The 27632-nt window shown below is 40.1% G+C and overlaps 1 protein-coding gene across 1 annotated transcript in view; it reads left to right on the top strand.

Annotated features, from left to right (window-relative positions):
- The first annotated feature begins 5133 nt into the window (after window positions 1-5133).
- DNAJC3 (DnaJ heat shock protein family (Hsp40) member C3) overlaps window positions 5134-27632 on the top strand; it is a 37138-nt gene continuing 14639 nt past the window's right edge. Inside the window, exons 1-5 of the mRNA XM_086620050.1 lie at window positions 5134-5224; window positions 11610-11720; window positions 14746-14870; window positions 16058-16132; window positions 26635-26787. Of these exons, the coding sequence (XP_086476176.1) occupies window positions 5143-5224; window positions 11610-11720; window positions 14746-14870; window positions 16058-16132; window positions 26635-26787 (546 nt within the window). The 5' untranslated portion in view covers window positions 5134-5142. The remainder of the gene's footprint in view (window positions 5225-11609; window positions 11721-14745; window positions 14871-16057; window positions 16133-26634; window positions 26788-27632) is intronic.

Raw genomic sequence — 27632 nt, 5'->3', positions numbered from 1 at the left:
AGTGTGAGCCTTGCTGGCCATGGTGTTTTGGCCAGACATAAGATAAGAGTGAATACCTTCAGTGACGGCACAGTACTTTGTCGATGATATTTTTCATGGTTTTTAAACTCAAAGAGTTGTTTGAGAGAAACAAACAGCTTGCGGATATCATGTAGGTTTGAAACTCGGAATTGAGCTGAGAAAAATACTTGTAAGAAATGATAAGTAAACCAAGATTAGTTTCAGGGAAATCAAAACTAGTTATGAAAACAGGCTGAATTTAATAAATTGCTTCAATAAAAAAAGAGGAGAGTTCATTAAAGTTAACGTTTTCCAAATATTTTTAAAACAGAATGCTTTCTTTCAGAAATACCAAAATATTTTAAATTTTAAAGCAAAGTATTTTGACTTTTATTTCAGAATAGCATTTTTTTAAAAAATGTTCTATGCCTTAAAAAATGAAAATAAATATTTTAAAAGGTGTATGCTTTCATAATAAATGTAATATTTTGCTTTCTCTCAAGACTCCTTCATCCCAACAAAAGTGAGTTTTTCTCTTAAAAGACTTGAAAAAACGTTGTTTGGATTCAATTGTTTAAAATGTAAGTTAGGTTTGAATTTGAACTGTTTCTGGAGTTCTTCTGGTTCAGACAAAACCCCCAACATATCTGCTTCCTGTCTACCACTAACTGGGACACTGCAATGTCAAGATAAAGCACAAATTCCTAATATCCCCCTCCCGGTTCGATACTTCATTGTAACAGAAGGTTAAGTTAGGCAGGAGAAAGTGGATGCATTTTGAGGTGTTTGGAGTTTGTTGCTGCTACCAGGGCTAGTGAGAAAAGTTGCAGACATAACTTCCTTGATTAAAATAAATTTAAGGGTAAGGAAATACTGATGTCTGCTTCCCCTTCTCCAAGTTCTGTCCTACACATTACACAGCTCTGTTGATAAATTAACTAGTGATACAGCTTAGTGAACAAAGCAGACTCAAGGACCTTTATTACAAGCAGCTTAATGTAAATGAGACCGAATGGCCTACGTAAAACACATTCATAGCAGTATAAGGTAGCCGCTAGTGTTTTTATATAGCATCTAAACACATGGTCATAGCACAGAGAGCAAAATAATTCCACACTGGAAACGTGCTTCTCTCATGACAGGCATGATGAAGACATACATGCAGAATTTTGATAGGATAATACAGAAGGGAAGGTGTTAACAGAAGCTAGCCTTGCCCTAAAGAAGCTTGGTCTTTCTCACTCCCTTTCAAGTCCATGGACAAAGATAAACTTTTCCAAGTGCAAGTTTAGAGCACATAAATTAAGTGCTTATGCTGAACTGCAGTTTGTAGGAGCCTTTCTAATTCCATTTACTGCAAAATTAGTTTCCCTAAAGCCTTCTCTTATAAATACCAATCTAAATGTGAATTTACCAAAAGATGTGGCTACATAATCTCATAATCTCATGTTAACCAGATGCACACTACTATTTCTTTTGACTTTTTACTTTCTATTTGACTTTTTACACGGGCATGTAGTGATAGGACAAGGGGCAATGGCTTTAAACTGAAAGAGGGGAGATTTAGCTTAGATATAAGGAAGAAATTCTTCACTCTGAGGGTGGTGAGGCACTGGAACAGGTCGCCCCGAGGAGTTGTGGATGCCCTATCCCTGGAAGTGTTCAAGGCCAGGTTGGATGAGGCTTTGAGCAACTGGAGGGTTGTGGAAGGTAGTGGAGGGTGTCCCTGCCCATGGCAGGGGGGTTGGAACTAGATGATCTTTGAGGTCCCTTCCAACCCAAACCATTCTATGATTCTGTGATTTCATTTAACTCCATCATGTCTAAGTTTCTGACAGGGATGTACGTAGATGAGAATAAAAAACAGGTGTGAGAGAGACCTCTTACAAGAAGCCCGGAGAATATTACCTCTGTGTTATTATCCTCTCTCAGCTCCTCCTTTATTTTATACTAGACTGAGCATGCAACATAACAGCCTGCTATACTGCTTCTTTTCCTGTATCAGAGAACTGTCTGATTTATTTGCATGTTTTCTGAAATGAGCCTATTAATTAAAATGTATTGCCAAGCATACTGACTCACAGGTAATGAGCAGGGTCCTTCCAGTACTTCTGTGTTGTCGCGTCTAATCCAGACTTCTTACTGTATCGTATTATATCTAGTAGGTTTTTCGTTTAATAAACAGAAACTGCAGATTTAACTATCTCCCCCGTATGACAGACACCATATTCAGTTCACCGTCCCTATCAGAAGCAATGAGTAGCTTCAAGAGTCATTCTTTGCTAATTGCCGCCCTCTGCTGTTAGTATATATATTACCAGCAGTAACTAGGACAAAATTCCTTGGCTTTCAGTCTTTTGACCACTTTGAACATTTACTGTAGTCTTTGCCGATCCCTCTTTCGCTCCAAAAATCAAGACTGTTGAAGAAACTTGTTTCTGATATCAGTCTAATTTTGATTAATTCCTTTGAAAGACTTTTTGCATTACGGCTGTGTTGTTTTGCTGTTTTTCAAATTCCAAAATACAATATTGGCATGGCATATAGAATCATAGAATTATTTTAGTTGGAAAAGACCCTTAAGATCATCGAGTCAAATGCATTTGTTGTTTCAAGTCTCTCTACTCTTCTGTATTTTGTCTGCTTGTGAAATTGCAGACAACACAGGGAATATGTGTTAAAGAATTTTTTCTCCTAGGTTTACACTTAATATCTAAATTACATATGATTAGGGAACAGTGATAATCGTAGAATCATAGAATGGTTAGGGTTGGAAAGGACCTCAAAGATCAACTAGTTCCAACCCCCCTGCCATGGGCAGGGAAACCCTCCACTACATCAGGTTGCTCAAAGCCTCATCCAACCTGGCCTTGAACACTTCCAGGGATGGGGCATCTACAGCTTCTCTGGGCAACTTCTTCATGTGCCTCACCACCCTCAGAGTGAAGAATTTCTTCCTTATATCTAAGCCAAATCTGCCCTCTTTCAGTTTAAAGCCATTGCCCCTTGTCCTATCACTACATGCCCGTGTAAAAAGTCCCTCCAAGAATGGTCAAGAATGGTCCTTCATGGTTTATGATCTCTTTCAAGAAGTACTGTGTAATTCTGTGCATCTGGTGGCATTTCTAGCACAGAGTGACAACGATAAATGCTTTCTCTTTCAGTAGATCATTTTGTAGTACTGGCATCACACAGTTCTTTACATTACTGTGTCAGCCTGAAATATTGACCCTGGCCCAGTATTTCAGAGCCAAGGTCAAGGACCAAGGGCTTGTCAAGCATCTACTCAGAATGATACTTAACACTTTAACCATACTACTTTCATCTTGCTTTAAGGGATTTGATGCTTGAACCTTTATGCTTGGTATTCCAGTATGAGGTACTGAGTTTTCCGCTGATTGTCTTCTCCTAATCTTGTTACAAAGGGTCGATTAAGTATATCATCCTTACTATTATTTTCAGCTATCTTAGAGGGTTGAAGGCGGAAATTCCCTTTCATATTCATTTTATCTGGCTTTGGTCTAATACTTTTTTCCTCACACAAAATCAAAGGAATTAATTTACTGTAGCAGTGATTGCATTCTCCCCAGTTCAGTTTTAGGTTTTCATATTTTGTCTTCGGCATAGTGCTACAGAGTTGTCACGTTCTTCCGCATGCTGACATCTTTAGAATGTCATCAATTATTCATTTCACATCTATCACTTCATATATTATTTCAAGTTCTCATTTCTGAATATCTTCTGCAGGTTGAATTTCAAGGTGATACCTTTGAAGCATCATCTTCTGAATGAAATGCGGAAGAGGCATACTTACATTTCTCTTTCCAGTCTGATCTTTCAAGAAAGCTTGTAAATTATATTATCTGTTGTGACAAGAGTAATGTGACAATACCTGCGAAATGAAAAAAGAAATTTCTGTGGTTGCCGAATCAGACTTCAAGCCTGAAGTTTGTTACTTGCTTGGCAAATTTCCCCTGAGAACAAGATTTTTTTTTTTTTTTTTTTTACATTCATGAGTTATAACATATATGCCCATAATATGAACTGTTTAACCAACACCACAAAGCAGGTGTTTTGAACAGCTAGGCACATACAAGATTAGTTTTTCTGTTGTAGCTAAGAAAAGATTGTATTTTCATTTTGAAAAAAGGAAAAGAGGTCTCCAAAAATATGTGTTAGATTGCAGGCTATCTTGCACAGGCTTTGCTTTCAGTTTACAGACCCAATCTGAACTTTTAGCATGAAAAAACAGTCCTGTTAAGTCATATCACCAATTTCTCGGCAGCGTGGCAAATTCTTTGATGCTTTGCTCTCAGTGGAAAATGGGATTGTGTCCCGGGGACAAACAAGCACTTTGAAATCACAGGTACCTTCCTCTACTCTAAGGCTAGGTCAGACACAGCGATGATGAACCAGGATCTGTTTACTTGCGACTTACTGTCCGATTTTTCTACAATTTGAGTAGTCCAGAGATACCGTCTTTGAAGACTGACGGGTAACAGCAACTGTCACAGCCCAAAAGCTGGCCCTTTACATTGACAGTGTTAAACTCACTCCATTGCCTGGGGCAAGCAGCCCGCATCCTTCTCCCGGCCCGCCAGCAACGCAGAGTACCCTCAGAGGGACCCAACCTGGGCCCGGAACGAATTCCTCCTCACCCCAGGAGAAGCCTGGCTGCGATAGGAGGGCGTGGGTAAAGACATATGAGATAAAACACAGAGGCAGAGAGGCACGCTCCAGCTTTCTCTTTCTGCCGAAGGTCTGAGGCCCTGCGACCGACCCGGGCCATCAGCCGGCACCGCCATGTCCAGTGAGGGCACGGCCATGCCAGTGAGGGCATCGCCATGTCCAGTGAGGGCCCCGCGCTGTGAGCGGTGGCGCCGCTCCGCCTTCCTGCGCATGCGTAGGGACTCGCCCTTTCGCGCAAGCGCAGTGGCGGCGGCGCCCCGCCTCTGCGAGGCGCAGGCGCGGAGCCGCCCCCCCCCCCCTCCCCCCCGGGGGCTCTGACGCCGCTTCCACGTTCGACGAGCGCGCGGTGCCCGGCCAATCGGAGGGGCCCACGACCCACCCCGGAGAAGTTGGAGCCGTCGGGTCGGAGCGGCGCTCCGCTGCTGTCGCGGCGGGCGTCGGGAGGCGGCGGAGATGGTGTCTCCCGCGGCCTCCGCCGGCCGCCTGGGCTCTGCGCTGCCCTTCCTGCTCGTGCTCTTCGACCTGCAGTACCAGGGTGAGGGGCGTCTGGCTGCCTGCCGGGGGCCGCGCGTGCGGTTCGTGAGGGGGCGCGGGGGGGGCCGCGGCCCGGTCGGGGCGCGTGCGGCGGGAGCGGGGTGCCGCCGCTCTCCTGCGCGGCCCGCCGGGCTGTGGGACGAGCGAGCCTGAGGCGGCGGCGCTGCTGGGCCCGCGGCGGTGCCTGGCCGCGGGGAGCTGGTGGCTGCTCGCCCTTCCGCGTTCTCGTCAGCGGTCGGGCCGGTTCAGGGTGTTCGGGCGTCCGCCCGGCCGGCGGGGCCGTCGGTGTAGCCGGGCCGAGGTGCCGGGGGAGAGCGGAGCGGAGCCTGCGGGGCTGCGGCCTGCCCGCAGGGAGCCAGCGGGCCCCAGGCAGGCGGTGCGGGCCGTGCCGGGCGGGGGACCCGGGGGTCGCCACCGCCGTGGTGGTGGGGCAGCCCCTGCGAGACGTCCTGCGGGGAAAATGTTTCTGGAAAAGGTGCGAAGAAGAGGGAGGTACAGAGCTGCCACCTCCTCAAGGCTGCTCCGAAGGGTATGTAATGAGGGCACTGTCACTGCTTGTAACCTGTTTGGTTTTATCTGGGTTTCTGGTGGTGGTGGTGTTTAAGGTAGCTTGATGTGTGCTGCGTTTTGCTTGGCCTGATGGTAGGGTGTCAGCTACTGTGACGTCTTAAAAACGTCGTGGTGTCTTGGAGCACGATTGTCTGACAGCATTGGCTAGTTCTGTGCTGGCACTGAATTTCTCACTTCTGCATGAATTCTGTGCAGTTCCCAAATTCAAAGGCTTTTTCAGTGGTCCTCCTCAGCCACCGCCATTATTAGTGCCAGACCTGCGAACTTACTGAGGCTTTTGACAGTTGTGTTGCGTTTGGTTTTTGTTTTGTTGTTGTTGTGGGATTTTTTTGTTGTTTGCTTTTTTTTGTGCTCACCGTTAGTATTTGGAGTTCAGCAGAGAAGTTTAGCCGCACTTTGTGCTGCCTGTTTGCTTTCAGAGTGCACTGTCAGCAGCACCTGTGCGGTCAAACTTACATTCACAGGTTCCTGTTAAATGTGTAACTTGGTTGTACAATTGCGTGTATAGGCAGAGTTTCACCTGAGGAATGTTCTTTAACTGACAGCGGCAGATTGGAGTGAAACCGAAGCTGACAATAGTCAGAATAAGTCTGTAGACTTAAGACTGACCTGGGCTTGACATTAGAAATTCGATTGATGTACTAAACTAATGAATACTTTAGCTGGCCGAGTAGCAGCAGGAAGAGACAGTGGCAAAGATGCTCTGTAGTGTAAGACTACATGCTGTGGTGTTGAATTGCTTTTTTTTGGATGTGTATTCTAGTAGAGTTAGAGGAAAAAATAATAATTGTGGTCAAAGTGTGCTTTTTTGTTTCCCCCCAAGATTGTGGCAGTGATGCGCCTGCTGAGGATTCTTTATTTGGAGCTGCTAAGCTATTTCAGGGATATGGTTTAATGACTGTGTGAACTTAACAAAACCATGCTTCCTAAATTGGAGTATATTTTCTTAACTTCAGTTAATGAAGATGTACAGTAATAGAATGAAAAGTGTTGGTTCTGGATCTTGTTTACTGTACTTACTAACCTCTTAGTTCATGAGTTGATTTTCCAGAGTATGTATTTAGGGGGCTCACGTTATTTAAGTATCTGGATTCTACCCCCCCTCCCCCCCCGTATTACTAGTCTTTGAATTCAGAGGTGTTCATATTCACATGTAAATTTGTGTCTTGCTGCCTTGATAATAGAAGCCTGCTGTGTGCCATCCGATTCATAAATCGGGGCAATAGTTGGCCTGTATTAACTTTGTATCTTACAGTCAATATCTGTGAATACTAATTTATATCTAGCTGGTAAATGAGTTTAGTGAAAAGGTTTTTGAGTACTTGGTGATGTGCCAGGTTGCAGTTCAACCTCTACTGTTGTGTTTCTTGAATTCCTCCTCTTCAAATACCCTGACTTGTGCTGAATAAGCTCCCAGATCACCTCTTGGGAAGATTTGTCCTTCATGGCTCTGTCCACACTAAGTGCAACAAAAAGAGGCAACTGAGGAGGATGGAGGAGTATTGTTCCTCTTCCGCCTCTCCTTCCTAGTAGTAAAAGAAAGGAGATGTAATAAGGGGAAGAAGAAACTGGTTTTAAGTATACAGAGCTCGGTTCGTTGTTATCAAACCACTGGCCTTAAGTGTTTAGCTCACGCTGTACCCCATATGTTTCTTTCTTGAGTTTGGGAGGTTGTTTTTTCTTGTTCCGAATAGCAAAGGATACTTGGAAAGATGGGAGGTGGCTTTTTGGTTTGCCAGTCTTAGCTATATTTACCACTTTCTTTGCAAATGAAGAGAGTAAAAAACTTGACGGGTGGAGGTTACCCGTGACTCAACTGGATGCTCTGAGGATCCTTGTGAGCTTTTTCGTATTGCTCCTGAAACTGTGGTTGCTTGTCCACTTCTTACTTTTTTCAGTCTTGTCCTTGAGAAACACACTTGCAAATGCATGTAAAAGCAAAGCCCAAACCCGTTTGAAAGTAACAGCAAACTTAAGACTTACTACACTAAACACAAGGTCATTCTGATTAAAAAAAAAAAAAAAACACCCAAAAGCAGGATGTCCCAGTCACACGACAAGACAATCTTCAAGCTGTTATGTTAAAAAAAAAAAAAAAAAAGTTTAGATCATTGTTCTGTTTCTGGTACACAGTTGAAACTAATTCTGTTTATTTTCGTAGTCCTGTTAACCAGCTTGGGGACAAGATTATTATTTTTTTTTTTTAAAAAAAAAGGTAGTTAGAAATTCTAGATGGAGGGAAAAAGGTGAGTGTTTAGACAAATGTAAAATCTTAAAACTGTTTTCAAGTTGGAGGACTTACTTAAGCTTTTTATACTGTGGATGCGTCTGATTATATGAGGATGTAGTTGAAGTTTGTATACTCAGGTACCCACATATTAGCGCCAGTTATTCTAATATAAAAACCAATCCTACCAGGAAGTTATTTATTTGAAGGGAGTGTGTTTAACTGGAAGAACAGGTTAACTGCACCTGCTTATCTTCCCTTCTGACTGGCTTCCTTTGAGTTGTCAGGATTAGTATAGTTCTTACAGGGAGTAGATTGGTGGTGGGTTTTTTTGTTTTGTTTTGGGTTTTTTAACTTTTCCACTGTAGCATCAGTGCCAGGACTACAGAGTCTGAATTTATCCAGAATATCTGACTTGATTTGACAGCTGGGGCTCTTGTGTGTGGTTGTCTGAGGTCCTTGACGAATAGATAAGTTAGGCAGGCTTTAGAAACAGTATTCAAATTAAAATACTTGGAAGTTTTAAAAATAAACAGTATGCTTGCATATCTCATGCATAAATTCAGTTTCCTGCTGGAGTGTACGAAGCTTCTTCAGCTGTAGTGCTGGGCCCTTGGTATCCAGCTCACTAATGACTGTCTGTCTGCTGGAAAGAGCTCTGTGGTGTCGGTTTGTTTTTTCCTCCAGTTGAACTTGAGTCCTTATGTTCATTCCCAGACTGAAGAGTGAGGAGTGAGTAGGCACCCAAATAGGTTACACAGAATTTGAGTCCTTTGACTCCTGTGCCTATGCTAACAGTGTGCAGATGTTTGTTTAGAGCAATTTTTGCCTACACCCAGAAAATGAATGAGCAATATATTTATATGAATAAACAACCCAACCAGCAGGTCAGTGTACAGTGTTCCTGAGTAGTTATGGTAAATGTCACTTTTCATCATGGTTACACTGACTATATAGGCTCCTGCTGAAGATTCCCACATTGATTTATGATGTTTAGCAACTTGCAGAGCCAAGTTTTAATGTATGTCTAGTAGAATCATAGAATGGTTTGGGTCGGAAGTGACCTCAAAGATCATCTAGTTCCAACCCCCCAGCCATGGGCAGTGACACTCTCTACTACACCAGGTTGCCCAAAGCCTCATCCAACCTGGCCTTGAACACTACCAGTATAATTAGTCTTGTGCAGGGAACCTTCAGTCCTTTACAGCTTGCCTTATATATCTGTCTATGTCGCACCTGTGTTTCTTACTATTTACTATTAATGGTCAACTTTCTCATTTCCTTTATGTATTATCTTTGGTATTTTTAAGGAAAAAAAATGCCTCTCCTGCCTAAAGTATCATGTACTGTGCTAAATATAACGTGTGAAAGATGCTGAGTAGTATAGGTACATCTTAATTGTGGAAAATATATTCTTGGAGCTATCCTGATAGGACTAAACGTGAAACAAGGATACTCCTTCAGATGCTTGAGACTCTGTGAAAATTGAATGCCATGTTTAGGTGGATGGAAGGTTCCACTTCCTGAAGTGGGAAGGCCCACTTCTAAGATACCACTCCAAACTGACATGTTGTGGAAGATTTCAGATAATCATATGTGGGAAGAGATGGGAGGATGAAGCTTGAGAATTTTTTCTGCTCATTTGTTTTAGCTCATGTTAAATACTTCAGTCTGTTTATGGTTTGATATCTGATTTGTTGCTTGTATAGCTAGTATACTTCCAAAGCCAGGGAAATTTGTGCTGTTTTTTTTTTTTTCTCTCCAGTGCTTGCTTTATCATTTTAGATGGTGTTAGACTAATCAGTGATCAAAGCTTTAAGCTAGAGAAGAAGGAAAATGGTGCACAAGAATGTCCATTTTTTCTGAAAATTGGACATTCACAAAAAAACTAACTTGAAGTAGAATGCTGTGTGTGGAAAAAATTACTGTCAAGAAACACTTTTCCACTATCAGTGGAGCTATTTATATTTTATTCAGAGCTATACATAACTAGAATGGGTTTTAAAATGCATTGTTTAATAAGATCCCTAAATTGACTATTTGGTAAGCAATTGCTATTTTAATTTCATCTATTTAAATAAAAAAAAAGTTGCTGACTGGAAATTTGGGGCTTATTTTATAACATCACCTCCATCAATTAAAAAAAGGAATTTGTTTGCTGTCATCATTCTAAAGCAAATAACTGAATTGAAGCCCTTGAATCTAGTTTCCTGAATTATTATAAGTCTTTTAGCACATAGAGCTTTTTTCAGTGGCTACAGAGGGCATTTTGTTCATTGTAGCTCAATGATTTTCTTCTAATGTGGAATTAAAAGAATTATAAACTGTATTAATGAGTAGGAAGGGAAAATTAAATTAACATCCCAGGTGCTGAGAGCTCTAGTTGTAAAATCTCGATGGCTTGGTGATCAGAAATTACCATTCTTTCATTACAAGTACTTTGTTGTTTAATCACCTTTCAGTGTGAGAAGTTTTGGCATACTTTCCCTCAATCTGTGTAGTGTAACATTTTTATTCAGACTCTAAGAAACTGCTTCGAAGTGCTGCTGCGTTTTTGTATTTAAGAATAATTCAAGTGCCTATCTGAATTAGCTTGATACAAAACCTGAGTGAAAGAAATTGATTCCTAGTAATTGTAGTTCATTGTTTCCTAGTGTAATGTGTGTATTCAGGATATTGATATCTTACCTTGCTTAAATTTATGCATAGGATATGCTCTCAGTAAAAGAAAACTGTTTGTAGTGTGAAAGTTTTAATAGTGATGAACTGTTAAGTTGTCGTGAAATTCTGTCCTGACTTGAAGAATGCTGGGAGCAGTACAAGTGAAAACCCTCTGTGGTTGAAGCGATGAACTGTACAGCATGTACTTGCACTCAGCTGCTCGTTTCTTCTCAACACTAGTCTTCCCTTGCTGGTTGAGCAGCAGCAATTTATTAGCTTTAAACTAAAACTGGCACTTTGGAAACATACCACTTTAATATGACTTTTGTACTACTGGTTAAAGGAAAAGGGAGCGAGAAATTGAATTTAATTTAATTCAAAACTTGTGCTCTGGGAACAATTTGTCTTGGAAGTGGTAAAGATGAGGCAAAAATGCAGTACATGAGAAGCTGATCTCTGAAGTAGATGACAGTTCTCGGTTGAGTCCTAAGTTATCAGTAGGGTCATGAAATTTAACTTAAAACCTTTTTCTATTTGCTATGTGTGCATTATGAGATATCTCCAGATTCTGTTGAAATTGAAAGCCCACACAGAAATGTAATTTGTCAAGCTGTTTTTATGGTTGGATGTATAGAGCTTGATGTGCAAAAGTATGTTACTGAATGTATAGATAGGAATCAGAGTGTATATTTGGTGCCGCCTCACAGTGCAGTGCTTTGCAGCGTTTACCTCTTTACTTTGACATCCTTTTTGGGGCAGGGAAGACAAACTAGATGTTTATTAGGCTTCAGGTTGTTTTAGTATGGGAAGATGTGACTTCTGCCTCTGTATCAATAACTATTTGTTATATGTATTGTATTATCACTGTATGCATTTGGTATAATCAAACTGGTCATCCAAAACTCTGGTCTTTTTGCTTTTCTTTAAGGAGCTGAATGTGGAATAAATGCAGAAGTAGAAAAACAGCTTGAAATGGGAAAGAAGTTATTGGCTGCTGGACAGCTAGCAGATGCTTTGTCTCACTTTCATGCGGCTATAGGTACGTATCTCAGGAAAGTGACTCTTGCACTGAAATACCTTGGGGGTGTGTGGGGTTTTTTTCAGCTATTTGCTTCATTAAGTATCCTGCTTTCTTGCAAATGGCGTTCCCTGAGTCACAAAAGTTGGGGCACCTTTATATAGCAGTTTGGTCGGGAGCCAACAGAGATGCAGTAGAATATTTGTGATTTGGTTTTGATAGAAGAAATTGTTAAATTAACTACATGATACGTGAACACTAAGTCACTGCTATTCTGGAAGTTAGCTGTATGGAAGCAATTATAATTGATTGTGGTGTTTTTTGATGAGGTATTCCCTATATCTAACCCCATCAAGATTAGATTTCATCTTTACGAAGTTTCTTAAAGTGTGTATTTGAAAGGTCCAGTTTATCCATGCTATCTTCTCTCCAGCACTCTAAAAAATTCAATGTTTAAAATATTTTTTTTAATTAAATTTTCAAATGGGTAATACCTCAATGTCACTTATGCTCCAAGTTTGACATACTGAACTGGTAGTGGAGAGTATATTAAGTGTCCTTCTCTGATATTCAATTAGTGTATTCTAGTATGTATGTAGAGTTCTTTGTTTTGGTATTCTGTGTTTTCAACAAACTGAGGAATTAAATGTTGGCTTCTATAAATTTTAAAGTAACTTTGCTGGTTAAAAGCCTTGAATTGAAGCATAGAGATGGACAGCACCAGTAAAGAACAGTGTCTATTAACACAACAATTTCTCAGTTTCATGTTTTTTTTTTATTTTTTTTAAGCTGATGGACTTTGTTATAATGTATGAGAAGAATAATACCAAGGTTTTACAGAGTAATGACTCATACTATTGAGACTTTTCTATTTATGCCTTGGTCTAATAGTGATATGTAAATGAAATATCTGCTGATTCTGAGCTATTAATATTTTCTGTGAGTACTCCAAGATCAACTTCCCTTATATAAAGGGAGCGTAGGGAGAAGCTTCTCTTTTTCAGTGCTATGGAAGCTCTTCATTGCACTAAGAGTTGGTCGGTTACTCCTTTTGCCTTGTGTGTCGCTGCCAAAGCATTCCCACAGTATATGAGGGGAGTTAGTGTTACAGCATGGTTTATTCCTTTGTTATTGATTGGTAAGCTTTAACTTCCATTTGGTGAAAGTCCATTTCAGTCTGTGGCCGTGCAAATGCCAGTGGTGGTGCAAAGGTGGCAGCAGTGTGAGGTGGGTTGAGCAGCCAGGTGCCTGCATGGGGTGAAACCCTCTGCTTTGCCAGCAGTGCTCTGGTAGAGCTGGTAGAACTATGGTGTGACCACCTCCATTGTCACCTTGATGGCATCCTTAGTTAGATGTTGATTTCAGCCTGGTAGCCTAAACTTTCATCAGGCTTCTTTCTTCTTTGTATTTTGCCTTATTGAAAAGATTTTAAGCACAATTTGCCTGCTGAGAGGAGACAAAATTTCTCTAATTCTTTTTCGCCTGTACTGCATCATTGTAGACTGTGAGGTAAATAGATCTTTTTGTCTTGCCCTAGCTGGCCTATTTTATTTTTTTTGCAAACATCTAAAATAAAAGAAAGCTACTGTCCGTTTTTTCTCTCTTCAGTTAAATTTTCAGCTCTTCAGTCCTGTCAAGGATAGCTCATGCCTTCTCACTGGGTAAATGTCAATTACTGTTCATTACTGTTACTGGGGAACTGAGGCAAAGCCATATTCTGACTGTCAGAAAGATTATCATGTGCTGCTGGAATGTGCTTCCTGGGTTAGCTCTTTTCCGTCTTTCATCCAATGTGTATTAATAAAGTTCCTTAGTTTCAAGTATTGATTTATGTCTACACATTTAGTTGTATGCAGTAGGACTTAATACTTTTTTTTAAAGGTAGTAACGTTTTAATGTACTTGATGTCTATAATGCTGGCACACAAGACAGCACACAGCATGGGAGTTACTGTTAAATGTCAATGCTGGATGTTAGCATTTCCACAGCCAAGATATTGCAGAGCAAGAGTGCAGATACTTTTCCCATTGAGAACTGAACTAGTGTTTTGGTAATGAAGGTGGCCAGCTATGAAGCTCAGTTACTGACCGTAAGATTTTTGGCAGTGCTGTTTGTTCCATTTATTTGAAAGTTCAACTTTAACCACAAATGAGATGAGAAAGAAATACTTGTTTTGTTTCTCAGATATGGATGTTCTTGTCTACAAATTCTAGATTGATGATATCTTTTTTTTTTAAGTAGTACAGTAAATTGTTTACTGTCTCCTGCATATGGCTGGTCGGGAGGTCTAAGTTACCTTTCCTCGAGAGCCCACAGTAGCTATCATCTGTTTTTTTAAATATTGCATAGAGAAGAATATTAAGAAAATTCTTCTTGATTTCAGAGACTGATGTTTGTCTCCTGTAAGGGTATACATATATGTGCTAGCCTGGAGAGTGTTAAAATTGTTGAATCTTGGACATGTGAACAGCAGATGACATGGAATATGTGGGCCTTCAAGTTAGCCTTCAGGTTCTGATCATGTATGTGCATTTGTCGGCCATTGAGAGGGGATGTTGGTGCCCCCTCGAACGTTAAAGAAAGTTGCTGCTCTTTCAGTGGAGGGTGTTAAGTGTTTATGTGTCTGTAATGACATTGGACTAACATTGGTTATTTGGGGATTATTTGCTTGCATCCTGTATGATGAACAGGGCCTGGGATGGAGAATGATGAATTAAGATGCTTTCCAGTGTAGGCCTGCAGTTGGAGATAAAGGATTAGTATGTAGTGGCTGTTTTCCTGTACAAAGCTGAAAAACATGTACATATTTCAACTTCATTGCTCTTAATTATTTGGCATTACTGCGTTTCTGTAATCTTTATTGTTAAATAATCAAACTACGTAGAAAATATTGTGTGGATAATGTTACAAATGTTATGTTTTATTGATAAATACAATTTTTTTCCAGTGTCTTAAAACTCAGGTAATATATTTTTATTTGTTACTGTTTTACCGAGAGTTCAGTTGCTTTGAGATAGTATTCTGATTACTGTTCTTTCACTTGCAGAGGGAGACTCTGATAACTACATTGCTTATTACAGAAGAGCCACAGTGTACTTAGCCATGGGCAAGTCTAAAGCAGCAATTCGTGATTTAAGTAAAGTGGTTGAATTAAAGCAGGACTTCACATCAGTAAGTATTGCTGGAACTGAAAATTGTTCAACTGGAAAAAAAAAAAAAAACACCAAAACCAAAAACACCAAAACCAAAAAAAACCAAAACCAAACCACAGGAAAAAAACCAACCAACCAAAAAAACCCACAACCAAACCTGCTTCGAAGAAGATTGTTTTTCCAGATGTTGCTAAATAGAAATAGAAAATATATTATCACTCAGAAGGCTTTAGATAGGATAAAATAGAAATGGTATATGTGCTTGAATTTGCAACTGTGCTGAGTACAGTCTAGCCAGTTAATCTACCTAACCTAAACTAATAGTAGTTTTATTAAGTTCATGTTCCTCATGGGTTTGTGTTCAACATTTTACTTCTCTCACTTGTGGTTATTCTCCTTTCAGTCGCCAAGGCTATGCCTTCTGAGAGAGGTGGGGAGGAAGAGAGTGCACAGATGCCTCTGTTTTTCTTCTGTCTTAATCAGCATTTTGTTTGAGGCATCTCTTTTCCACAGGAACTGTCCTAATCTTTCTGCCTTCCTATAGGATTGTCGCAAGTTCAGATTTTACTTACCCATTGCTCACTTTTGCTTACTGTATGTGGATACTGCCTCATTAGTTGGTGACTGATGGTGGAGTCCTCTCCATCTGAATCTCTCATCTCCCTTTTCTATGAGCAGTGACATGTCCTGTATAGCTTACAGTGAAGGAGCAAACATTAAATTCATTGTTATATGAAAATATTCTTAACATAAATCAAAATCTTCTAAATTGTTAGCTTGTCTTTTTACATAGCTTCTGTTATTCCGAAAGTTTAATGAAGTAATTAAGTCTAGGAATTGTTTATTATTTCTGCTGATTTCTTAAAATCTATAAGCAGTTATAATCAGGAAAGTGGTGTAAGGTAAACATTAGCTTTGTTTTGTGCAGCTCATTTCAAATGAGTTCTTTCCATGAGTTGCAGCTGCTCATAAAAACTGTGACTGCTTTTTGTTCCTTGGTTCTGGTGCAGAGTGATCCTTTATCATCAAAGAGGGCTCAGGAGAACTTTGTCAAATTGAGAAGACAAAGAATGGGTGTGATCCCTGTTTCAGCTTGTTAGCTGAAGTAAAATGAAACTACTTTTTTCCTGCTAAAGGAAACTAGAGCGTATGTTCATATTTTGCTGAATTCCAATTTGTAAATCAAAAGAAATTGTTTCATTTCAGGCAAGATTACAGAGAGGACACTTACTGCTCAAGCAAGGAAAATTTGATGAAGCAGAGGATGACTTCAAAAATGTGGTAAGTTGGAGACCTAAGTTGAACTACATCACTGCTTTTGAGGTTGAGTTCTGAGACAGGTCTCATGTCACCTCTGATGCTCTACAGCATCTGTGTATGTATCCCTGAGTTTGTCTTTACTATTCTTTAAAGGTATTGTAGCTAAGCCGGCTTGTATGAATAAATGACTGGTAAAGTTGCAGTGCAGTGCTGAAGATTAAATCAGAAGGTGTTGCATGAAGTAGCACAGCACTTCGAGCAGTCTGTTTTTTTGTGTGCCTGACACTTTGTGATCTCTGCTTGATGAAGCCTACACTAGGGAGCAGTCTTGATTCAGAAAGAAAGCACAAGTGACATGGGACTCTACGTAATTGAACCCTGTTTGACATCACTGTGTTCAGGTCCCGCTAGGAAATCAATGGGAGCCTTGTGGATCAACCTTTGAAGGATTCTATCTCTTATCGCTGATTGCAGAAGGATCTTGGGCTTTTAATTTAGTCACTGGACTGTGTTTTGTGCATTTAGGCCTTACGCTGCAAAAATAAAGTGATCTAACCCCAGAATAAAATTCCTCAGAGAATATGTGAGACTTGATTCCCTCTGCACAAAATTCCCGTAAGCATGAGAATAAGGTTCATTGTTGCTCTTCCTTTCTTGTCAAGAGTTGCTAGTTTGAACACCTTGCATGTCCCTCTATGCCAGAATAAATAGAATTTGCAAGCGTGACTGATGCTGTCTCGTTGGCTTTCTTTGAAGAGTGTGATAGAGAAAGCAGTTCTGCATTGCAGATTACAGATGTTTAATGGAAATCTTACTAGCTAGTATGTATGACAAAACTAGAGCAGTTATGGTGTGGGCTCTGCAGGGCAGTTGGGAGGAATGGCTTTTGCAGGTGTAAATGCACTTGGCAGTCTTTGTGTTTGTAGCAAAGCTGCAGTGGCTTATTCTGAAATTCATGTAGCAACGGCTCCTCTGGCTTCTGCTGCTGCTTCCTCAGTAAGTTTCTTAGGAGTGTGTGGTCTGCAGTTGCACATCTGATTGCAGCGCAGCCCTGCTGTTTGCAAATGTGGGAGAGTGTTGTTCAGCTCTGATTAACTGAGGACATAGCTGCTGCACTAGCAATTACGTGATGTCAGTGTTGATTGTGAGTTTGTGTATGCATCTCTCTGCAGTTACTGTTTCTTGAAGTAGGGCTTAATGCTACATATGGAAATGCTTCTCCAGTCAACTGTCAAGTAGATTGCCCTTTTTCCAGACTAGCTGCAAAAATTTAGATTCCTGTCTTTGATCAGTCAAATAGTTGCAGTCTTTGGCCAAGTTTTAAATCTGAAGTGGAACAGAGTTTCTTCTCAGAAGCTGATTTATGAAGATACCATATTGGTCCTAAATCTGATTTCTAGTTTTCTTGGTTCTGTGAACAACATTGTGTATGTATTTGGAGAATATGGCAAGTGGTCTGTTTTGAAGAACATGGTTTTCAGTTAAGTATAGTATATTCAAGCAAAATAAGCCAGTATTAAAGTAATCCTTTGTAATAGGTTAATGTATTCATGTGGGGGAGGGGGTTAAGTTATGCTAACTTGACTCTTAAGTAGAATACTTATTTCTTTGAGAGTTTTTCCTTGTTTTCTTCTTTCAAATTTTTCAGATAGTCTGATTATTTTACTAGTTCTCTGCATATCTGAAATATCTAGTATACTCTGGCAGTATGTTTAGGTTTAAATATGAAATTGCATTTAATCTCAAGATGAAAGGAAGTTATAGTCACGGTACTGTAAATGAGAGGGGAGGAGAGAAGGAGGAAGGCTATTAGGGATTAAATAGCTTTCTAAATGATTTCAAGACTTTTACATCCATACCCTGTCTTTGCTACCAAAAGCAATAGGGGCAAGGTAAATAGTAGCCACTGGGAAACTGAGTCATATTGTAAGGCAATGGTGAAGAGGCCAAGAGGAATAATTTGTACCTTGAAATGAAAGTTCCTTCTACTGCCAGGGCACTTATGGTGCAAAGAAATGCCAGTAGGATCTCAATAACTTTTAGGCTAGAATTTAGTTGTGGATTTGAATACTTAAAATTGTGTGCTTTACACGTGAACAGAGTACGTAATCTATGATTCTGCTCTTTAGCTGAGTAAATGTAGGTCAGGATCTGAGCAGCCCTCTAGCCTCTCACTTGGTTGGCTGGATATCAGCTAACTAGAATGCTCTCATTCTGGGTAAGCATGCAGCATGTCAGCAAACTTTGGTGTCCGAATTTGGAGCTAAATTGGAAAAAAAACTTGGGCCGACCTGCATAAGTAGTTCATAGACTCTAAATCTGCAAACAGTCACTAATTCAGTAGGCATGCAGCAGCCGGGTCATGTTTGAGTCTGCAGGAGCCAAATATCATGGAAAGATGGGGTGGAAATACTGTATTTAAAAAACAAAACAAACTTCCACCCCATCCATCCCCCTTCACTGAAAGGGAAGTCTTAATTTGAAGAAAAATAATCCACTTTCTTTACTGTGCAGAGTTTCAGGACGTTATTTTATGTAGAACAGGTGTTCCTGAGGATGTCATGCTTACAGGAATGAATTGCAGGGTGTTAAATGTGAGAGTTTTTGCCTTCAGTGTCAAGTTTTTTTTCCTGAGGAAATAGTTGTGAGGATGAGATGGGCTTTTTTCTAGCAGAGCCAGCCTTCTTTGAAGTAGACTGTATGCCCTTGAATGATAGTAGATGTGATTTCTCTTGTGTGATTTAACACGAGATGGTTTGCTTGTTTGGGTCAGGTGTTGACTTCAAGGTAGTAGATCAGATTTTAAAATATTCCCCACCTTTGAGTTGGAGAAACCAGGTCATGGTATGAAAACTAAGGAGAGTAATTTTAGTTGGACTACTCGAGGACAGACATGTAGGAGTGAGCTGGTTTGTAATTTCTGGTGTGTCACCAGTGTTGCTTTCTGTGCCTACCAGAACTGCAAGGTGACTGATGTAATGAGCTGTCTGTAAAATGCTGTTTTCTCCTAGCATATTCCAGAAGTCTGTTGAATCCCACTGGAGATTGAAAAGCCTCCCTGCCCCCATCCTTCCTCTTGGAGTCATGCTCCTTGAGAGGGATCTCAGCAGTTTAGGAGATGCAGTCATTTTTGAGGGAGAGAGAGTAAGAAAAATTCAGCTCATCTAAACGGAGGGGAGGATGACAGGTAAACTTTGCCAGCTTGTAACAGCAGCAGTTTTGTGTAGAGCTTAAAAGAATCATTGAAATCATTGTTTACGTGTAATAATAAAATTTCATGTATATTCATGAAACCAACAAATTTTCATACTCTTAAATTCTTTCTATGCAGTTTTGTAGTATGTGGGAAAAGTTTCATGAGCACCCTAAACCTCTTTAAAGTTCTATAATTGCGAAGCAGAGCAGTTTCTGTTTGGCTGTTTCTGCCCCCTGTGGCAGATAAGTACTGGCTGTCTTGTGAGGCAGTGCCAGAGTGAGAGCAGGCAGTGGGAATGCCTGACTGGAAAGGGTAGGAGGAGTACTTTCAGGAGCAGGGCCTCTTGAGGGCACAACCTTCTTGCATTATTTATAGATGGCTTTTTTTTTCCTGCTCTGTACTTCTCTGCTCGCTGAAATTAATTGTGAGGTTTGGATAGAGGATGTGATTCAGAGTTAGGCCTTGACATGTTAAGCAATATTGCATTTCTAGAAACGTCTTCTTGTGGCCAACAGATGCACCAAGCTGACGAAGTTCCTTACATCAGCCATTTTTTTTTCTATCTAGTGATACAGAATCACATCTTATTAATCTTTAGAAGCTCTTCAGATTTTTTTCCTCTGCAACTCAGCTACCAATTTGGAAATCCAGGACCTAGAGGGTAATAAAACTTTCAACAGGTGTCAGCAGAGGGGTCTAATTCTTGTGTTCACAGTGCCCAGGATGGAATGGGGATTAAACAGAAGTCCTTTGGTGGCTTTAGAAGGTCATTGCTTACAGTATGTGAATAGTGTTTCTCTGCTTCAACTTTGGTTGAGTGTTCGTATGCTTTAATATCAAGTTCCTTCTGTTTTGGTTTGTAGTTTCTGAATGAGAGGAGTCAACAGGACAGATCTGTGGGCACATCAACTCTCATGTCTAAGGTGTATGTCAATCCATGAAAGCCCTGGAATATTTATTTTGTCTTTAAGCATGTGATTTTTAGTGGAAATAAAAGGTATATCAGTATACTTTGGTTGATGGGAGGCCTTCTGAAAAGGTGACAAAAGCAATGCAAGTCCTGGCAGCACTTTGTGTATGGATGCCTTGTAGTGCTGTGTGTGACCCTGCTTGTGTCCTAGAGAATATGACAAGCGCTTGAGTTGCTGAATTCTGTAGAAAGCCCAAGAATAGAATAGAACTTCTGCCTAGCCTGTTGGGAAGTGTGGAAGGGACCAAGTTGTCATGTTTCTCTTAAATTATCTTAATATTTTTTTAGACTGATTGTAATGTTCACAGTTGCTGTTTGTTGCAATAAATACTTTAAATTGAGGCATCCTAAATATGCCATTCTGTCTGCCTTGGAAGCATAAACGCTTAAAAGCTGGAAACAGAATGTGTCGCTTCCCACTCCACTAGATGTCAGCCCAGACTGAGGGACTGAGCACTGTACATCTGCAAATTGTTTTCTCGTCCAGAGAAGCCCTCAGCTGTTGCAAAATACACTGGACAATAGTTTTCCGTAGCTGGTAAGTGTAACAATACTATTCCAGGTGTAGGTGGAGGAAACTGTCTTGCGGCACTGTAAGTTAACCTGGTTTGAGTAAGTTACTAGGTGGTTTTGGGTTGGTTATTTGAAGCTCTCTTAACCAGATCAAAGTAACATTAGATTGTTTCCAAATACATTCCTCTGTGGTACTGTGATCATCTGTAGCTTCCTGGGTAAAGAATAAAAGGTATTTAAGTATTTCCTTGCTTTTTTCCATCTGTCTAACATCACAGCTGTGTTACCTAATATATTGCTCTGCCAATGTAGAACTTTCCTTTGTGCACTGTTTCTTGAGTGTGTGGATGTCTTGATCTTAGATAAAACAACCATGGAGGTTCTTTCAGTTCTGCTCAGTATGTTTTTTCACAAGCCTAATCAATTTCTTTTCATTCTCTGTTTATTTAGTAGTTTGAAAAGCAAGAAAATAAATCATCTTTGGAATGCGTAGATATATGCCTACCTTAGTGGCACTGGAACACTGTAAGCAATATACCGAAACAGTATGTTTTTGGGGGTTTTAACAATGCTTTGTTTTTTAAAGAACCATATTTAAGTGGTTTTTGAATGATAGTGTCTGTTTATGATACGTACTAAGATACTCAAATGCTACAGATGAATTGCTTGTATATGTTTAATCCGTACTCTTTGAGAGTATGGATTTTGAATTGTGGGGATTTTTTTCCTCAAGGTGGTTGTAACTGTTCTTCATTAGAGTTCCTGTACTAACTCTAGTTAGTTTAGGGAAGTGATCCTGCCCCTGTACTCGGCACTGGTGAGGCCGCACCTGGAATATTGTGTCCAGTTTTGGGCCCCTCGCTTTAAGAGAGATATTGAGCTCCTGGAGCGAGTCCAAAGAAGGGCGACTAAACTGGTCAAGGGGCTGGAAAATAAAACTTATGAGGAGCGGCTGAGGGAGTTGGGGCTGTTTAGCCTGGAGAAGAGGAGGCTGAGGGGAGACCTGATTACGGCCTATAAATACTTGAGAAAAGATGGTGGGGAGGTGGGGGAGGGGCTCTTTACATTAGTGATGGGTGATAGAACAAGGGGAAACGGGCATAAGCTTAGTCAGGGGAGATTCAGGTTGGATGTTAGGAAGTATTTATTTTCTGAAAGGGTTGTCAGCCACTGGAATAGGCTGCCCAGGGAGGTGGTTGAGTCCCCATCCCTGGATGTGTTTAAGAATAGGGTGGATGATCTACTTGAGGATATGGTTTAATGGGGATTAGGGATGGTTGGGCTCGATGATCTCTAAGGTCTTTTCCAACCTAGAAAATCTATGAAATCTATGAAATCTATGAAATCTATGAAATCTATGAAATCTATGAAATCTATGAAATCTATGAAATCTATGAAATCTATGAAATCTATGAAATCTATGAAATCGCCCAACTTTTTCCTGTGTTGTTAATGGACCATTGCAAAGGAAGACGTATTTAGCTGAAAGCAAGACAGGGTGTGGTAAGCCATTGAATTAGCTTAGCCATGTTTTGTAACTCTTCCATATGCTTCTGAAAAAAAGATCCTGAAGGAAAGAGTTCTCACTAAACTTAAAAAGAAAGAGGCAGTTGCTCCATGTTCATGACTTCCGGTTCTGTGTCCCGTAACAGTGTTCTGTGTCTGGGCATCTTTTTTTTTTTTTTCAGCATGGTAACAGACAATGTCATAAACCTTTGTTAATTAAAAAGCATATTGCTGATCTAGAAAGCATAATTGTAAGGTACATGTAGATGCTACATGTTGAAATATGCTAATTAATTCAGACTGACACATGGCATCTTCAGGATAGGACCATACAACACACAATGCAAATGGATCCTGTGCAGTTTAACATTGGTCTTGCTTCAGTGTTTTGTCACTACTGATGTACCAGTTTGACCTCGTATTAACAATATTTTTCTGAAGTAGTGCTGCATTGTATTTTTCATGTAGCCTTGTGTGTGGCTGATGTAACTTCTGTGTATGGTTAGAAAGGTCATGTTGACAGGCTTGTGAAATACAATGAAGTACGACAGGTTTGGGGGCAAGTGGAGTTATGTTGCTTCTTAAAAACCAGCATGAATTGTTTAGCTTGTTAAAATGTGTTTCCCATCAGAAAACTTTTAAATACTTGGCTGCAAATGCCAATAGAAACGATCTAAGTACTTTCTAGATGCCAAGAAAATGCTGAGTTTCGTGAAGTGAACTGCTGATGCCTTTTCCCACTGTCCTGGGTGCAGCGAAGTAATGTTAGAAAGTTTTGAGTCAACTCCTTGAGATAAAGTTCTGGAAGAAGCCAGCTTCCTCACTGAGAGTAATGGAGAGAAAGACATATGCACATGCAAATACTTTTAAAGATCAACTTGATAAATTGAGTGGGAATGATGATTTTGTTCATTTTAATCTTGCTTATTTGAGGGGGAAAAAGTGGGGTTTTGCTTACCCTAGAGTGTGTTTTGCCCCTATACGGAGATTGGGCCATAAAATAAAGCAGCACCTAGAGTAGTAAATCTGTGATAGAGAATTACTGTATACTGGCCTTTGTTTTCTGTAAAGGAGTGTCTTGGTTTCAGCTGGGACAGAGTTAGTTTTTCTTTTTAGCAGCCAGAAGAGCTCTGTGTTTTGGTTTTAGTTTGAGGCTTGCTCTGAGCAGAATGCTGACAGCGCACTGATGTTTATAGTTGGCACTGAGGTCTCAAGGACTTTTCAGCTGCCGTGTTCTTGCCAGTGTGCAGGAGCACAACAGGATAGGGGGGAGCATGGCCGGGACAGAGGGTCCACGACTCTCCTTATGATTTGAACTTAGACCTAGGATTGAGGGCCAAATTGGCCAATGGAGTATTCCATATCATGCAATATCAGGCCCAGTATAAAGATGAGGGTTGACTGGGAAGAAGGGCCTTTGCTCTTCCAGGACTGTTCCAAGAGCACTCTCTCTCGGACTCTGAGTGCTGTCTCTCTTGTTCTCTTTTCGGGCCTCTTGCTCGTCCAGAATTGCAGTGTTAGGACTTAATCTGTTTTAAGATAGTTTACTGGGACGGGACAGGTGTTGGTCAAAGGGTGGAGAGCAATTACACTGTGCATCACTTGTTTGTATATGTTATTATCATTATACAATAATAATAATAATATTCTTATCGCAATCCATAAGTCTCTTTGCCTGTTCCCCTTTAATTCTCTTCCCCATCCCCTGGGGGTGGGGGAGGGTGAGTGAGCAGCTGCGTGGGGTTTAGTTGCCGGCTGGGCTAAACCACAAGGAATTAGGTGCAGGTTTGACAGGGAGGTTGGTAAGAATGAAAGCTGCTGTTAACAGATGGCTAGCTCTTGCTGCTGCAGCTTAAACTGCAACTAATTTAGTGTTCTAATCCAAACGTAGTAAACCTCAAAGACAGCAAAGGATACCGTGCTGAGAACACATGCACCAGTAGCTGTATGCTACTGTCCAACAGCACTCAGCAGAGCATAGCTTCTGACTTTGTGCTTTGAGGCCAGTGATGAAGCATGTAGAGGAGCGTTAGGTTTGCCTTAGACATGTATTAAATCCAACTGAAGGTTTTTTAATACTTTGCTCTTTTCTTGGAACTAGCATGTTTAGTGCAAGCAGTTGTTCTGAGTTGTCACCCCCAAGCTTACTGCTCCACAGGAAAAGGAGAAATAATTGAAGTGTGATTCATTATTGATACTGATGTGACAGTCCTCCAATCACAGGGCACAAAGACAGAAAAAAATTGCTAAGTAAACCAAAATGAGAGTATCAAACTATTACCTCACAATTTCAGCTTTTTTTCTGGGAGCTGAATGAACAGACTTCTTTTTGCTTTAACATTACTGATGAAAACATCATAGCAACACACTACTTACTTATTAAGAGCTTCTCAGTGTATATTTTCATCATACTGTAGCACAAAAATGCTTGATAGCTTTAGTTTGATACCTTGAAAAGTTTGCCTTTCTTTAACTGAACAGTTTGTGCTACCTAAAATAATCCAAGATGTTTCACTCAAATGGTCTTTATTACAGTTGAACATGTCTGTATGATTATAACGTTGCTTTTCATATTCCACTGATGCTTTGCTCCATATAAATGACAAGAAAACATACTATGTGTCAAAGGAGTGCAGTGTTATCACGAGATGCATTTAAATGGAAGCATAAAGCTCATTCATAGCAAAAGTTCTAAATTTTTGAGAGAGGAAGATGCTGAGAAATTGAACAAGAAATTAAGCAAGTCAGCTGAAACTGAAGAGTTCAGAACTTCAGAGAGTTTTGTAGTCTTGAAACTTTTAAAATTACAGGTGCAGAAATTTGCTTCTACTACAAGCTCCAGATTTGGAGGAGAGAAAGAAAATGCACAGCGTCAGGGGGTTTATAAGCTGAGTTTCTGTTCTAGCCAGAAGAAAAGTGTTTTGAGCTGTATATTAGCAATCAGCCTACAGAGAAGAAAACTCTTTGATCACATTGCTCTGCTCTTGCTGAAAGGAGAATGTTCAGGTCTAAGTTCTTGATTTTTGCCAGAGTAAAATGAAACAACTGCAAAAGGTTCAAAAAGACTTTAAGTGAAGAATTTAAGACAGAGGTGGGACCTGTGCATGCTTTTCATGTTGCTTTTAGGCTTTTTCCTTTCATATACTTAAGTGTTTGAACCAGAGGAAATACTGTTAAAGGAGTTCAGAGGGCTGATGTTGAATTACATTAGAGACCTAAGCACAAATATGACTGTTTGAAGAACTTACTCATGAGAAAAAGGGAAGGGGCCACTTCAAGATAAAGGAGGAAAGAAAAAGTACTGGATGACTTTGAGGACTCAGTAACTTTGGTCAGCATTCGGTGTGTAAAATGCAAGGTAGTCCAAGTTTTGATTTTTAAACCAAACAATTTTAAAAAAAAAAATCAAGTCCTGCTGATCTGTCCCTTATAAAACTGTGGAAGTTGTTCTGATTAGCAACAAGTGTGAAGCCAGTGTCTTAATCGAGCTACACTAATTTTACAAATGACTTCCTGGCTTTGCAAGGATATGGCTAAGATTCTTCCTGGCCTGTGTTTGTCTTCCTGGATGGTAGCAGAGTTGCCTGTGAGATTTTTGGTTTGTGTGGGGTTTTTTTTTTTTTTATTTAAAAATATGAAGTTACCGAAACAAATGAAGGCAAGTACAACGTAACCCCTTCTTGCTTAGAGAGAGAGATTTGAGAAATGGGAGTCTTTGTAGACAAAACTTTAGGCTTGTTTAAAACTACACATGAAGCGAAATTCCCAGCTTATCCCAGTTGAGCCATTCCTCCATCTGTGGTGTTTTAACTTACTGCTGTAGCCACTCTTTCTGAGGAAAAAAAGGTAAGAAACACAGCTTTACAGTAGTACTATCTGTGACGCCGTTGCATTTGTTTCTGTTACGAATTTATAGATATATATTGTGCTTAAAGTGAGATATGTGATTATGCCGTGTGGATATACTTCCCACTGATGCTGAGGAATCCAGTGCTTAATACCTGTCTGCAGAGAGAGGAATTAACTAGGCTGCAATTGAGAGGTCCTGGACTTCCAGCGGGTGACGGGGGTATGACGACTGTTGTGTATGATGTGTCCAATGATGAATGATCAAGCATGAAGCGGGGAGGAATCAGATTTCTCTGACTTCTGACAACTTGTAGCAAAGCTAAAAATGTCTTTTTTTTCTAAAGTTTGGAGTTGGAAACATGTCCAATGGATTTTAAAACTAATTTTGCTTTATTTGCAGCTTTAGTCAGTTCTCCATGATATGATTATTAATGAGACAAAAAGAGATCCTTGAACAAGCATTTCAGTCTCTCTCCTTAATGTTTGCAGCTTAAATCCAATCCTAGCAACAACGAGGAAAAAGACGCCCAGACTCAGCTGACAAAATCTGATGAGCTGCAGCGCCTGCATTCACAAGCATTATCTGCCTACCAGCAAGAGGATTACGAAGCTGCTATTTCTCTTCTTGATGAAATCTTGGCAGTAAGTGTTAAGTAAAATGGTACTGTGAAAGGGAAGTAAGAGCTCCTATCTGACATCTGTGTATTTTTGTTTAATAACTTCTTCACTGATGTGAAAACACTTGATGTAATTGGCTCAGTTTTGCTGAGCACTGTGAGTCCATAATGAAGTTGGAGAGTGGAGAATGCTGAGCCCTCGCTGCAAAAAAGTCAAAATAGTAGCTTGTAGTACAGGTTAAAGATACAACTTCAGCCAAACTTCTGTTATGGATAACTTTCTTGGTTATAATTTCCCATTTTTCCACAGTTAAATGTTCTTGAGTAAGCTGGGAAAAAAGTTCTCTAAACCAGTAAAGTTTTGCCAAATACAGGAAGTGTAGGTTTTTTAATCTAGATTTTTCGTTGCTTATATGTAGACAACCTTTGTCTCGAGAAAATGAAGTAATAAAAGACCGAAAAAAGTCATGAAGCTAAAAATGGACGTAGCTATCTGGATTTTCAGCTTGTTCCTTAGATATGTGTATTTGTTGAATCTTAATCAGTATAGGTAGTCTGATTGTATAAGTGTAAATAACTCAATTGTGGGCGTTTTGTGTGTCCTCTAGAAACACATATTAAAAGACAGTTAACTGCTTTGACTCCTCACATATGAATTAACACTGTTGACTTGGAATTTACAACATTCTAGCTTTTGGTGAAGAAACTGCCAAAGCGTGAGAGTTTGTTTATGGGGAGGGAACATGGAAAAGCAGAAAAGCCTTATTCTCTAAAATGAGCCTCATTTGTTTACAAGCAAATTACATGACCCAGAAGAAATTCTCTAAACCAAATTCTGATAGGCAGTTCCTTTTAATTATATTATTCTTG

The sequence above is a fragment of the Tauraco erythrolophus genome, chromosome 1 (assembly GCF_009769465.1).
Source record: "Tauraco erythrolophus isolate bTauEry1 chromosome 1, bTauEry1.pri, whole genome shotgun sequence".
In the NCBI taxonomy this organism is placed as follows: domain Eukaryota; kingdom Metazoa; phylum Chordata; class Aves; order Musophagiformes; family Musophagidae; genus Tauraco; species Tauraco erythrolophus.
This window is presented reverse-complemented; position numbering and strand designations above follow the sequence as displayed.